The sequence below is a fragment of the Candoia aspera genome, chromosome 8 (genome assembly GCF_035149785.1).
Source record: "Candoia aspera isolate rCanAsp1 chromosome 8, rCanAsp1.hap2, whole genome shotgun sequence".
NCBI classification, from domain to species: Eukaryota; Metazoa; Chordata; class Lepidosauria; order Squamata; family Boidae; genus Candoia; species Candoia aspera.
Window position 1 is genome coordinate 11,655,036 of NC_086160.1, and position 14,624 is coordinate 11,669,659.

Sequence of the window (14,624 nt, forward strand, 5' to 3'; positions counted from 1 at the left end):
TCAGCAAGATCTGGAAGGCCACAGTTCCTCACTCTTTGAAACTATTCCAGGGGCCAATATAATATTCAGCTTCAGATCATCAGAAAGTGGCTAATGGATTCCTTGAAACTAATGACCACATAAGATTTAATTTTAAGTGGGGGACTTCAAGAGTAGCAGAGAATTACTAAAAGAGTGAGCAGATTACAGAGCTACCAGATCAGGGACTCCATTTAACCACTAGAGGTCAATAGAGAGGTAAGGTGTTGCATCTCTTTCCTACCATCCGGTGGTCATCTGAATTTTTACAGCCCAGACTTAGTAACCCTAATCTTAGGGATGGAAAGTGGGCAGGAAGAAAAATACCATTTTCCCACTCCTGAATTAATTCTAAATTGCAGTCATTTGTGTATTCAAAATGGCAAGAGCCATCCACAAGGGACCAGGATCAACAGGGTCTTATTGTCCTGCAGGTAGCAGAAATGCAAAGCTTCTTGAGAAAGAAGTCCATGGGACAGCCCATCCCTAAAAAAAAAAAAAAAGCAAACAAACCAGGGAGGATTGAGCCAATGCCACTGGAATATTGGTTGACTATTGAAACCCATTTAGGAAGAGAATGGAATGGCTGGGGTGAGGAGGGAAGGAAGGAAGAAGTGTCAAATGAACGTAAAACAGAAGTTCCCTGCCTTTGAAGAATGTTAACATAAAACGTCCACCACGAGAAAGATTTGTCTGTTCACAAAATAGGTTCTGTGGTATATGTGGCTGCTACAAATCATGTATTTATTAGAAAGGGAACTCTATAATTCTCAAGAATGGTCTCTGCTATACCCTGTTTCTTATTTTTCTTTTCTAGACAGAAGAGATCCTTCCAACATAGTATTGACTCACCATTGGTTCACTCGCCATTTTTTTAATTTTCTGAAAATGTACTTCTTTGCAGTGTATCACCTTCCCTTTTTGTAGCAAAATAAATCAGCATCTTTTTTTTTAAGGCAGATGAGGCAGAGTGCCTGCCAACCCCAAAAATGGTATATGCAGACAGATTGCACCATAAGCACCAGGTTACCTTGAAAGGCACCTACCCATTCATTCATGTTCTCATTATCCAGAGGCTTCATTAACATTTGCTCTGTTTAGTCTCTGCTTGAGAAGGAAGAACTTGGTGGACTTCCAACCTTCTGAGGCACACACACAAAAGATTAGCATGGAGGCCTTTCTAGAAGCTGTCAAAACATTTCTTAAAATGTAATTGCAAAGTGAGTGTTTCATGCTCAGCAGTTTTGCTTTGATTGCAAATTTGGAGAAGAGAAGGTTGGCTATTTGGGATGCTTGAAAGGGGGCTTATTTTGGTATAAATGGTCTGTTTGTAAATGGGCAGGTTTTAGGGCATAAGAAGCAAATACGGCATGGACATTTCCAAACAATATCAAGATAGCTTTAAAAGCTACTTTAGAAAGCCAGAAACATTTTGCCTGGTTTCTTTGTTTCCCAGGAAGATGCTAATTCAGATTGTTTCCAGCTCCTATCTTGACAAGAGGTCTATGGAATTAATTGCCATGCTTTGGGACAGCAACTGACCATCCAAAGGGTGGTCTTCACAGGGATGCTTTCATCAGCCATCTACCCTCACCCATTAACAAATATCAGGCTATCTACTTCCTATAAAGTAGATTCTATGGCTCATAGTATAATCAATCAGCAACTTCAACTTGCTACCAACCAAAGGAGTTGGTGCTAGGACCATCATACACAGCAACAGAGTCTCAACAGATTAGTTAGGGAAATCTTCCATACAGTGGCCTTATGGTATTGTTTTCATTATACAGAAGTGCTCATTCTGAGCTTCCAGGCCTATTAGAGATTTACAAAATTCCATTCCAAAGCTACAGCCAAATTGTAATTTTCACCCAAGCTCATGAGGAAGAATCATATTAACTGTAAACCACTTTAATTGAACTTGAATATAAATAAAATGTCATTTATGGCCCAAATCTGCACACTTCTTTGTCCTGGGGGTATGTGTGATCTAGGGTTCAGATCTCCCACCTCTTAAAAACCCAGTGGGATATATACCAATATGGAAGAAATTCAACAGAGAAATTAAAAAACTGGGCTTCAGAGCATTTCAACGTTTTAGGGAGAATTGCAGTGCTAAAAATAAAAATCCTTGCAAGGCTCACTTTTCTATTTCAGTGCGCCCCAGTGGAAATCCCAGAAAATGTTTTAAGATATTGGCAAAAAAAAAAAAAAAATAGAAAGCTTTGCTTTCATTAAAAAAATTGAGAATAAATAACAGGATTTTATTTAGACCTCAGAAACAGGGAGTCATACTCAGTCTGATAATATATTATCAAGTAGTACAGTCAGGATATATGTTTCCATTAATTATGGAGGGCTCTTCTAAACAGTGGATCCAAATCAAAACTGTATTAGGGCCAATAATTTTATAAATCAATGGTTCTTTCACCCAAAACATTTTTCAAAGATAAGTAAGATTGAAAACATTTTCACTAAGACAATGCTTCAAGTATGGAAGAGAAAATACATAGCTTTGATAAAGGATACTTCTCCTTTACCTTTACTTCCCTTGATAACATATATAGATCAGGATAATCACTATGGTCTGGCTAAAATGAAATTTTTGAGAGAATACAACCTTTACAGATTAAAACATTTTATAGTAATAGGGAACCTCTGCATAAAGATCAGAGAGAGCAACATGTAGATGATAAGTGACCATGGTTCTTCTGGTATCAACTCAAATCTCTTCTGGACAATAGGAAAGTTAGAGCTTCAGCAACATGGATTTATACCAATTTCAAGAATTTAATACTTCAATTCTTAGAACAACCAAAAGGAACAATCTCAAAAATGTATAGGTTATTATTGAATTCTTAGAACAACCAAAAGGAACAATCTCAAAAATGTATAGGTAATTATTGAATTAGAAATAGGAGATCCATCCCATGGCTTAAAGGAAGCTTGGGACATTGATCTTGGCAAAACCATATAGGAGACAATTTGACAAGAATTACGGAAACTGGGTGGATTCACCTCAGCTCCAATGAAAGAATTGCAATGGAAAAATATACATTGCTGGCAGTTGGCTCCAGTCAGATTGGCACATATATGTCAAAATTATCCTTCCAAATGTTGGAAAGGTTGTCAGAGGTTGTTCTTTCATTTGTGGTGGTTATGCGATAAAGCTATATCCTATTGGTGTAAAATTTTGGGGGACATAACTACCATTGCTAACCACAGAAGTGAATGGTCCCCAGAGTTAGGTTTACTGCATTTATTTACAGGACAGAATCTCAACCTTAAAAATAAGGAACTTACCATCTATTTAATATTAGCACCTAATGTAATAATTGCCCAACATTGGAAAACTCTAGATAATGTAACAATTGAGATGTGGGTTAACAAGTCCTCTTCAATTGCCACATTAGGAAAAAACCATAGTTAAAATAATGAGACATCAGAGGCAAGAACCACAATTCCATCAAATCTGGAAGGATTTTATGGTTTACCTCCATAACAATACAATATGATAATTCTATCTATCTATCCATCCATCCATCCATCCATCCACATACACACACAAACACACACATATATACACACTGTGTGTGTGTGTATGTATGTATATATGTATGTGTGTGTGTGTGTGTATATATATATATATATACACACACAACTATATATATATACATATATATATATATATTGTATGTGTGTGTGTATACACACACACACACTGTACCAATCAAAGGGAATATTTGTAGCTCAGGGTTGAACTGTGGAGTCCTTGGTGCTCTCTGAGCCTTCTTGTTTTCTTGCAGATGTTTCATTGCCAGACTAGGCAACATCTTCAGTGCGAAGAGGGAGTGGGCCTTGCTCTCAGTTTATATACCGTGGCTTGCCCTGCTTGTGTTGGTGGGGGTGTTGTTCTCTCCTTGGGAGTTCTTTGATTGGGCTGTTAACTCAGTCAATCAACCAAGCAAGCAGCAAACAGCAGCCCAATCAACTCCCAAGGAGAGAACAACACCCCCACCAACACAAGCAGGGCAAGCCACAGTATATAAACTGAGAGCAAGCCCCACTCCCTCTTCGCACTGAAGATGTTGCCTAGTCTGGCAATGAAAGGTCTGCAAGAAAACAAGAAGGCTCAGAGAGCACCAAGGACTACACATGCACTTTGTGTGTGTGCGCGCGTGCAAGCGCATGCGTGTATGTATGTATGTATGTATGTATGTGTTGGGCAATTATCATGTACAGTGTATATATATATATATATGATAAAGTACTACATGTACAATACCTGTCTCTTTAGTTACTTTTTAGGAGACTTTTTTTGGCATCTTCTCTATCTTTTTTCTCGATGCATCTTGGATTTATGTTAATAGACGGGCAGGTTTTCTCTAGATACTTCCTGAGTGGTTCCCTACATAGGAGACAAAAACAAAGCCTTGCCTCCTAAGCAGAAACCACATCCTACCCCACACATTCCTCTTCGCTTTGATCGTCTTCCGACACCAACCTGATCTGACTTCTACTGCCGAAATCCCGCCCCAAGAACCAAAGAACACTCCCTCCCAAAATGACAAAAGAAAAGGAACTCTAAGCCAGAAATTCAGGACCCAATCTCCTCCTACCCTTTGTTTTCCTCTTTGCCTTGATGTTTGTCAGACCCAATCCCAATCTGACCCCGACTGCTGGCATTAGGAATTTTCCTCCCAAGAACCAAAAATTACTCCCTCCCAAAAAGAACAAAATAAAATCGCCTCTGAGCTTAAAATTCAGCCCACAATCTCCTCCTGCCCTTCGTTTTCCTCTTTGCATTTATTTCCTTCCAGCCCACCTCCAATCCTACCTCTGCTTCCAATATCAGGAATTTTTCCTGCCGATCAGCAATGATCACTCTGTCCCTCCCAGAGCAATGAAACCAAAGCACGACTAAGCCTGAAATTCATCTCAGAATCTCTTCCTTTCCAGCCTCTTTTCCGCCTTAGCCCACCCTCATCTATCCCCCACTGCTGGAATCAGGAATTTTTCCTCCTGATCTCCAAAATCTCTCCATCCTGAAACGAGAAGCTGAAATTCCAGATATCCAAACTGCAGTCATCAACTGGAGACAGAAATGCGTTATTAGAAAGTCTTTTCATAATGCTTTTAATCCGTATCAAGTAGCTCTTTTTTGTTGTATCTTATTTCCTTCCTTTTTCTTTTCATTATTTCAACTCTATATATCTTTTTTAAAAGGGGATTGCTCATAAAAGGTCCTTGCATTTGTTCTTTCAGAATGGAAGAGCCTTGCAGAATGGCTTCTGGAATTAAGTACCCATCTATTGCATGTTGTTGAACGCCTTGGACAGTCTGAAAAGGAGCTGGTTGAAATGAGCTGTAGAAAGCCAGTGGATGTGCAGCACACCCAGTATGGGTCTGTGAATTCTGAGAGTGATGCTGATAAGGAAGAAGTAGATAAGCAGTTACAGGGGTGTATAAATCAGCTACCCCATGAACCTTCCTCTCTGCATGGAGAGGGAAATGGAACCAGGCCAGAGGAAAACCAATTGATGGAACTGGAAACAGTCATTCCCTTAAAGGAAAAAGAATCTGATGAAGAAGAGGAAGGCCCAGTGCTTGTAAACAGTGAAAATCCAAATAAATCAGAAAAACTATATATAATGGTACCAAAGAATGATAATGGAAAAGATACTTACTCAGAGAATTCTTCAGCTAAGAAAATCCATGAAAACATCAGTTCAGGAGACAATGGAAAAAACATCATTGTGTCCCAAAACCTGGAAGACATAATTGCAACTCAACTTCAGATGCTTCCCACTCAGAAAACCCAGGCAGACACCAAGGAAATCTTGGAAGAGGCACAAAATGGGAATTGCAACCTGATGATGAAGCCAGGGAGTATATATGGGGATTTCAGTCAGAAGCAGAGGAATAATGAAATTGCCCAAAGCAAGGAAGGAAGTTCTAGAAGACCAGAAGATTTCCATGACAGCAGCTCTGTTGCCCTGCGGATTGGCGAACTGGAGGAAGGGGAGAATGAATGTAGCTGGAGCAGCAAAGAGTAAGAGAAAACAGTCTTCTCTGTATCCTCAGCCTGTGGATATAGGGGAACTATTTTATTTTATTTATTATTAAATTTATAAACCACCCATCTCACTATAAAAGTGACTCTGGGTGGCTTACAAATAAATATATATGTAGCTATGTTGCTTTTCCCTTCCACTGTCACATCAGAATCAACCACAGATAAGTGTCAATATATTAGGTACATGGGATTTTTCTCTAGTAAGTGTTTCATATGCTATAATGTACCCCTATAAACCATCAGGAAGGGGGCAACAGTAAGGGGGCGTGGTGGCTCAGTGGGTAAGACACCAGGCTTGTTGACCGGAAGATTGCAAGTTCGGTGGTTCGAGACCCGAGCACCACGTGGCAGAGTGAGCTCCCACACTCACCCCAGCTCTTGCCAACCTAGCAATTCAAAAGTGTGCAAATGCGAGTAGATAAATAGGTACTGCTTTGGCAGGAAGGTAACAGCGTTCCATGACTGTCATGCTGGCCACATGACCGCAGAAGTGGCTTCGGAAAACGCTGGCTCTTTGGCCATGAAACAGAGATGAGCACCGCCCCCTAGTGTCAGACACGACTAAACAGGAACCTTTACATTTTACTTTATAAACCAACGGGGCATGTTGCCCACTTGGGTATAAACACCTCTGGGTTGGAAAACAGGGCCCTGCAGAGGAATGTTTACCAAGCAAAAAAGGTGCAGATAAGTCCATTCTGATCTAAATTGTTGTCTTGGGCTGAAAATCCATAGATTTTTTTTTAAAGGAAAGCTACCCATTATTGAGGCATTAAATCTATTCTTGTGCTTTCCTTCCCAAACAGCCAATCAAGAGAAATCAACTTTTTAAAGTATGTTATGTGGGTACAGCCCAGACCACTAAAGGAAAGGGAGGGGTGAAGGAGAACTGCATAAATTTCCACAAGATTTCTTAGGGAAACAAACACATAATATTTAGAACCCCTAGCTAGACCATGCAGCTACAATTTAAGGCAGCCCATTATCCTATTACTGTTGCATAAAAACTTGTCATTACCTTGAATAAAATCAATTCCCCTTTAACTATTTTATAAATTTATAACAAAGCTGGATAATTGGATTATATTTCATTCAGATGATACTTAACATTTTAATAGTGTTTTCAAGTGTCCATGCACTCCCAGGTAGCGAGCATTGTTATTTATGGTCCTGCAGATAAGGTTGAGAGAGACAAGGAGCTCACAATATTCACAGAACTGTGTCTCCCTTGCTTCTATGAACAATGCAAAATGGGCATGCTTATGTTTCTTCTCTTCTGAGCCTCATCCAGCTCTTGGAAGTAAGTGATGCTATGAAGTGCTGTGATGTGCCTCATCAGAGTAAAATCTGTCACCTCTTCACATTGTCAAGGTGTTATCTGGGTTATCCCCACTGCTGAAAGCACCATGCTGAAGTGAATCCAGATTGCCCTGCTCAGGCCTAATGCGGGTCTCTTACACAACTAGGTACAAGTTATTCTGTCATTGCTCTCTTTTTTCCTAACACATGTTGTTTCTTGGCTACAGATTTTTCATGGAAGTGAGCCTGGGAGAACCTGAAGTATCCTGTAGTGTTACAGCCCCTTGCAATATTCTAGAACATCTAGTAATCACAGTTGTTAATGATTTAAGTTCATTCGTTGTAAATGATGCAGAAGAACTTGTCAGCAATGTCATCTCTGCTGAGTGCTCATTGATTGACCAACCCATGGTTTCTCCAATCATCATTGTAATCCCATTTACTTCACGTTACAGAGGAATGTACAAAGACATAATGGTGAAGGTGACTGACATAAACTTTCAGTCAATTTATTTAACTCCTACCTCTTTGGAAGGACATCCAGGTAACCAGAAGGTTAGTGAACTCTTTAATTCAATGCCATGCTTAAATTGTAGGGCAGAAGAAGAAAACTGAAATATAATCATTTTGAATTAATTGGGAAAACAATCCCCTGAACCTCATGGAGTCTTTGTGTGTGTGTGTGCCTTCAAGTCAGTGTTGACTCCTGGCAACTGCCTGAACAAGTCCCTGCAGTTTTCATGGGAGGATTTCAGAATTAGTTTGCCATTGTCTTTTTCCTAGGGCTGAGAGAGAGTGCCTGGCCCAAAGTGAGGAAGGACTACCAGTCTCCTGGTTTCTAGCTTGATGCCTTAACCACTACACCAAACTGGCTCTCATCATGAACTCTACATGAAACAAGATAGATAGACAGACAGACAGACTAATTTTTCTGTACATACAAAGAGTTTCCATTCCAGAAATAAGTGAAATAAATGCAGAGGGTATGCTTTATCTGTGGAAATATTCTTGTGTGAAACTGGGGATCCACCACTGCTAATCAATGTTTGCAAGCATGGACTTCCTGAAGAGGCCAGTAAAACAGGGATTATTGATGGTGGGGATGATGGTGCTCCAGTACTTGCCCTAAACTCCTGCAGAGTTCCTCCATTCATTTGTTACCAGAGTAGTGAAAGGAGAGACCAAAGTTCTCTTGTAACAAATATATGGCAGTTAACTCTATGACAGAGACATAATGGAGAAATCTGACTTGCAAAATGTGTCAACTTTGGGATGGATTTCTCTCCATATCTCTGGTTCAGATGAATTTTCCTGATTAGAATTTGGAATCTCTTCTGATCAATTTATAATTGATTGGTTTTCTTCTTTTGGTTTCATGCAGGGGACAGCTGCCATGGTAAAAACCTGCCAGCTTGGTATCTTTTCTGTTGTTTCATGCTTAAAGAAGGAAACATTGACCATTCCAAGGAAAGGCCTTTCACGAAAACTTAATATGGATCCCAGAATTTCATTTTGCTACCCACCATCAACCTTCAGTTCTCGAGTGACGGTGCACCTAAAGGTATGCTTGAAAAATTATGGCCTGACTTCCTGGAAATGAGAATATTTTTCACCAACATACAGTACATAAACACCTTCTTGATTGGAACAGATCTAAAATCAAACTCTATAGCTAATAATTCAGGCAGAGAATGACTTCCTTCAGTGAAGGGAAAAAAATCTATTCTCTGGCTCAGACTGAATGATCTACTTTATGGTCACCTCCTGTAAGGGTTTAATCATTCTCAGTACTTTCTTCGTCTATAACTTTGTCCTTTAACAGCAGATGTCTGTGCAATATTTTTGTCTATCTATCCATCCATCCTTCCATCCATTCAATTTTGAGACTACCTGACTCCTTGACAACTTTGGGAAGATAAAAAGAAGAAAATGCACCATCAATATTCATCATCGTTTTTCAAAACAAGCTTGCCATATGGGATGGGAAGTTACAACTAATTCTGCACTTTTGGGGATTCCAGCCACATTCTAAAACGGATTTTAAAAATCACTGTTAATAGATCATTGCTCAACTTTGTTTATAGTACTGCAACTTCTTAAAGGATTTTTTACATAAAAAAACAGAAGCTGTCATTCAGTTCGTCCCTGGGTGGCAGCAATAGCTTATGAAAGAGTGTTAGAAAGATATTCAGTATACAGTGTCTGATATTTTGTTCAGTTCCTCTGTGATTTCTTAACAGAATTCTCTCCTTTCTTCTCCATCATGAGATTAATTTTTTTTTTAAAAAAAAAGATCTTTTCTCCCCTGTTGAAAAGGAATAGGTACTTCTGCATGCTACTCATGTTCCTCTAGACCAACAGGGCAAGATACATCTTTGTTAAAGCCAAGATTTCAAAAAGAGCATGTTCAGTCTCAGTGAAATGCACATTTATATTTGACTGTCCACTCAGCTTTGGCCTTTATTGATTCTGATGTTCACACCTAAGATTTGGTGTACCCTAGCTCTACCCAATCTGGGAGTAGCACCAGATGTGTAGGTTACACCTCCCAGAGTTCCCAGCCAGAGTGGCCATTGGTGAACATTCTGGGAGAATGGAGCCACCTGTCTTCAGAATGGCCAAATCATGGAAAGTGGTTTATTCTCCTTCTCAGAAATCCAGATGACCATTAGGTAAGAACAAAGAGATACCAAAAACTCACATTGGCAAGGCCTGATCTTTACAATTCAGCAACTTTCTTTAAAAATGCCCATACTTCAGTGACTCTGAGTTTTTTCCTCTTGTACCACTTCCTTGTGTGAATGTGAAATATATCTATAAAAAGCAGACAACCATCTTTGATCTCAGATGGAACAGCCTTCAAACTTCCTCTTTTCAGCTGTTACTCAAGGCCTTTAGTAGCAAATAGTGGTTCCATCTGTTTCAAGAAAACCAACAACTATGACTACCTAAGAAGTTGTCAAATTGGTCCAACTTCACATATCAGACGTATTTCAGTATTAACTAACTGATGGCTAGTTGTGGACATCTCTTCCTTTCTATTGTATCCAGAGTTTTTCAGCACAGCTTCATTTTGCTGCCTATATTTTGTTTCAGATTTTCTTCTGCCAAAAAAAAAGCATTCACATCTGTTGGCACACACGTTTTCCTTAATATATACTTTTTGCAAGGAATTTCTCCTAATAGAAGTTTTCATTTAACACATTGTTTCCCTTAGTGTGACACTGCATTCTGGTTTGTATGGGTGTCCAGGAGCTGCAAAGTAGGTGGCCCTACTGATACTTCTAACATTTCTAGCTATGAGGAAGGACTGCCATGCTAAACAGACTGGAGCGAATGAGTCAGCTGTTCATATGCCTCTGCAAAAGTAAGCAACATAGCTGCCCTGTCCTACCATTTTGTAGGTGCTTCATTTGTAACCAAACACAGATAAATATTTTGGCAATAGTGGATCTGACTTTTGGTGCACAAGGACAGTTGCTTATTTGCTACTGCTTGTTTACTTTCCATTCCATTTTGTAAGCAGTGAAAATAGAGCAGGAGTTATTAATTCCAACCTTCAGAGAAGAGATTACTGGAACCAATCCCCATCGGTAATAAGGAAGGAGGCCTCTGTGCCCAGGTGGTGAATTGCCAGCCAGAACATCACCAGGCTAGTAAGGAAAGGAAACCCTTGAATGCACATGTGAATATTAGTTTATTATGACCTGAGGCCAATTCTACTTAATTAATTCTACTTAATTAATGACCTTAATTGTATATAACTGGAAAAGTGGAACATGGATTATTTCCACAACGTAATTGTTTCAGATGAGAGAAAAAAGCAAATGTATTAGTATTAGGGATTCTGGGCTAATATTTTGGTTGAAATGACTAATACAAATTAATGCTATGCTGATTTCATACTGGGTGGTCTGCATCTGGGGGCGGCTGGGTCAAACTCAGGTTTTGGAATGTCATCCGACTGGAACTATGTATAGAAGCAAATACAGATATCTAGGGTTTAGACTTTCATTTGGTTTAGTCCTTTTACATAGTCGCTATCTCCCTTGATCACCTGGATTGACCAGACTGTTGCCGGACAGAGTCCTGCTGGTCGCAACTCGCTTTCCATTCATCTCAATTCCTGGCTTTTCTTCTCCAGGTTCAGCCAAAGTCCTTGACTGTTGGATCTTCCCATCTCTTTGGAGGTCGGCCGATGGGTCTTTTTACTTCTCTTGGGAACCATTCAGCAACTGTTGTTGTCCGACGGCCATCCGACATGTGTGTGACATGTCCTACCTATGGCAAAATAATCTGGAACTACTTTTTGAAGGACAGGAGAGTTCCCCTGTAATCACTGGTCCCTGAGTTGGACTACAGGTTACCATACCATAAGCCCCCTGTAATGATTGCCCTAGCCCCAAATACTCAGACTCACAAGAGGCTGCTAAATGAAATCTGATTTATTAGAGTACTAAAGACAAATACAGAGAAAGCTGAGAATGAGCAAAAGCGCGCCAAATACAAACTTAAACCCTTGGTGCAAACGTATCCCGCCTCCCTCGTAACAGCCCCGCCCGGCACAGGTGCTAGCAAACGTCAGAGTTGCTAGCCTGGGAAAGTAACCTTGAGCGCAGTAGATAATACAAATACATTCCAAAGCAAAGCCAAAAGATAACCGTTCCCATCCTCCCGAGAAAGATGAAACACGCATCCAATTAATGACATGCGAAACGTTACGATGCATCAAAGACATTGAAACGGCGAACATGACATACCGCCTCCCTAAAAATACACTTAGGGACCCGGTTTTGTGGGATAAGCAGAGTGGAAGCGGGCCACCAAAACAGGGGAAGCTACATCTGGTGCAGCGACCCACTCTGGATGAGGGAAATGTTTCCAACGAACTAAATATTGCAAAGTATTGCGAAGGCGTCTAGAGTCCAGAATTTCTTTAACTTCGAAGTGTTGCTGACCATCAATCATGATGGGGGTGGGAGGTGGAGGTTGACGATGCCAGCGGTCAGAAGGAATAGTCGGTTTGAGTAAGCTGCAATGAAAAACAGGGTGTAAGCGTTTAAGGTTATGAGGCAAGTCAAGTTTAAAAGTCACAGGGTTAATCTGAGCGATAATCGGGAAAGGACCCACAAACTTAGGCGCAAGTTTCTTTGAAGGCTGTGATGACTTGATAAACTTGGTAGAAAGGTACACCGAGTCCCCAACTTGGAATGCAGGTTGAGGGGCCCGCTTCCGATCAGCATACAATTTATAATCCGCTTGAGCATCAGCCAATGCCTTTTGAATCATTGGCCAGGAGTCAGCCAGTTGTGTTGTCCAATCATCTGGAGTGACTGCAGCTGTTGGAGGTTGTGGTAGATCAGAGATAGGTACAAAGTCCTTACCCTGAGCTACCCGAAATGGGGTTTGGCCAGTGCTTTGATGCACTGCATTGTTGTAAGCCACTTCAGCAAACGGTAGGAGGTCTACCCAATTGTCCTGCTGATAATTCACAAAAGCTCGAAGGTACTGCTCTAAAGTAGAGTTAACCGCCTCAGTGGCCCCGTCCGTCTGAGGATGCCAAGCCGTGGACAGGGCTTGCTTCGTGCCTAACAGCTTGAGAAACGCCCGCCAAAATTGCGAGGTAAATTGTGTACCTCTGTCCGAAATCAAGCGGGAGGGACATCCGTGTAACCTGTACACGTGTACAAGGAATAAGCGAGCCAATTGACGTGCCGACGGAATGGACACGCAAGGGATGAAGTGAGCCTGTTTGGAGAAATAGTCTTTGACCACCCAAATGACCGTTTTGCGTTGGCTGGGCGGTAGCTCGACAATAAAGTCCATGGAGATTTCCTCCCAAGGGGAAGAAGGGGCTGCCACTGGTTGCAGCAGTCCTTCGGGCTTGCCCGCCTTGCGCTTGGACATTGCACAAACAGTGCAGGAGGCAATGTAGTCTTTAACATCTTTACGTAATGTGGGCCACCAGAATTGCCTCCGAACGAGGTGCAAGGTTTTTACAAACCCGAAATGACCTGCGAGTTTGTCATCGTGTGAACGTAGTAACACATCTTTTCTGAGGCTTACAGGAACGTAGAGCCGGTCGGATTTCCAAGCGAAGCCTCTGTCAAAAGTAACATTGTCTTTATTCGCAAGCAACCAAGTATCCGTTTTTAGTTCTTTGAGAAACTTTTGTTGCAACTGGGAGGGAATTGACAAAGCACTTGGCTGAACAGCGCTTGTGGTGGGCGGCTGCTGCGCGCGCGATTGGCTTCGCGTCACAGCCTGCATGCCCAATTGGGGCGCCGTCCATAGGGTGCTTACCACATCTGGCGCTGCCCCAGAGTCCTGAGGTTGCCTTGACAAGGCATCAGCCAAGAAGTTCTTTTTCCCTGGAATAAATTTGAACTGAAAATTGAATCGATTGAAAAATTGAGCCCAACGAACCTGTTTGGGGCTCAGTTTTCGAGGGGTACTAAGAGCCTCCAAGTTTTTATGGTCAGTCCATACTTCAAAGGGATGATTTGCCCCTTCCAACAGATGCCGCCAAGCTTCCAATGCAGCTTTTACGGCAAATGCCTCCTTCTCCCAGACATGCCAACGCCTCTCAGTCTCGGAAAATTTGCGGGATAAGTAGGCACAGGGCTTGAGGCATCCTGCCTCGTCCTTTTGCATCAACAATGCCCCAATAGAATAATCGGAGGCATCTGCCTGTACAACAAACGGCTTTGAGGGATCAGGATGCTGTAAAATGGGCTCCTTGACGAAAGCTGCTTTCAGCTGCTCAAACGCCGTGTCATGTGCGCCGTTTCAATGTATTTGATGCATCGTAACGTTTCGCATGTCATTAACTGGATGCGTGTTGCATTTGTCTAGGGAGGATGGGAACGATTATATTTTGGCTTTGCTTCGGAATGTGTTTGTGTTATCTACTGCGCTCAAGGTTACTTTCCCAGGCTAGCAACTCTGACGATTGCTAGCACCTGTGCCGGGCGGGGCTGTTATGAGGGAGGCGGGATACGTTTGAAGCAAGGGTTTAAGTTTGTATTTGGCGCGCTTTTGCTCATTCTCAGCTTTCTCTGTATTTGCTTTTAGTACTCTAATAAATCAGATTTCATTTAGCATCCTCTTGTGAGTCTGAGTATTTGGGGCTGGGGCAATCATTACATAAAGCTGAGAATCTCAGTTCCTAACTCCGCTGGCCCCTGTCCAAGGAAGACAAGCGTCTAACTTGTGAGGGAGAGAGCCCGCG

At 41.4% G+C, this 14,624-nt stretch overlaps 1 protein-coding gene across 1 annotated transcript in view; it reads left to right on the plus strand.

Moving 5' to 3' along the window:
* Positions 1-5,485: 5,485 nt before the first annotated feature.
* The window catches only part of DTHD1 (death domain containing 1), a 28,892-nt gene continuing 19,753 nt past the window's right edge, over positions 5,486-14,624 (plus strand). Inside the window, exons 1-3 of the mRNA XM_063309791.1 lie at positions 5,486-6,070; positions 7,621-7,948; positions 8,775-8,954. Of these exons, the coding sequence (XP_063165861.1) occupies positions 5,559-6,070; positions 7,621-7,948; positions 8,775-8,954 (1,020 nt within the window). The 5' untranslated portion in view covers positions 5,486-5,558. The remainder of the gene's footprint in view (positions 6,071-7,620; positions 7,949-8,774; positions 8,955-14,624) is intronic.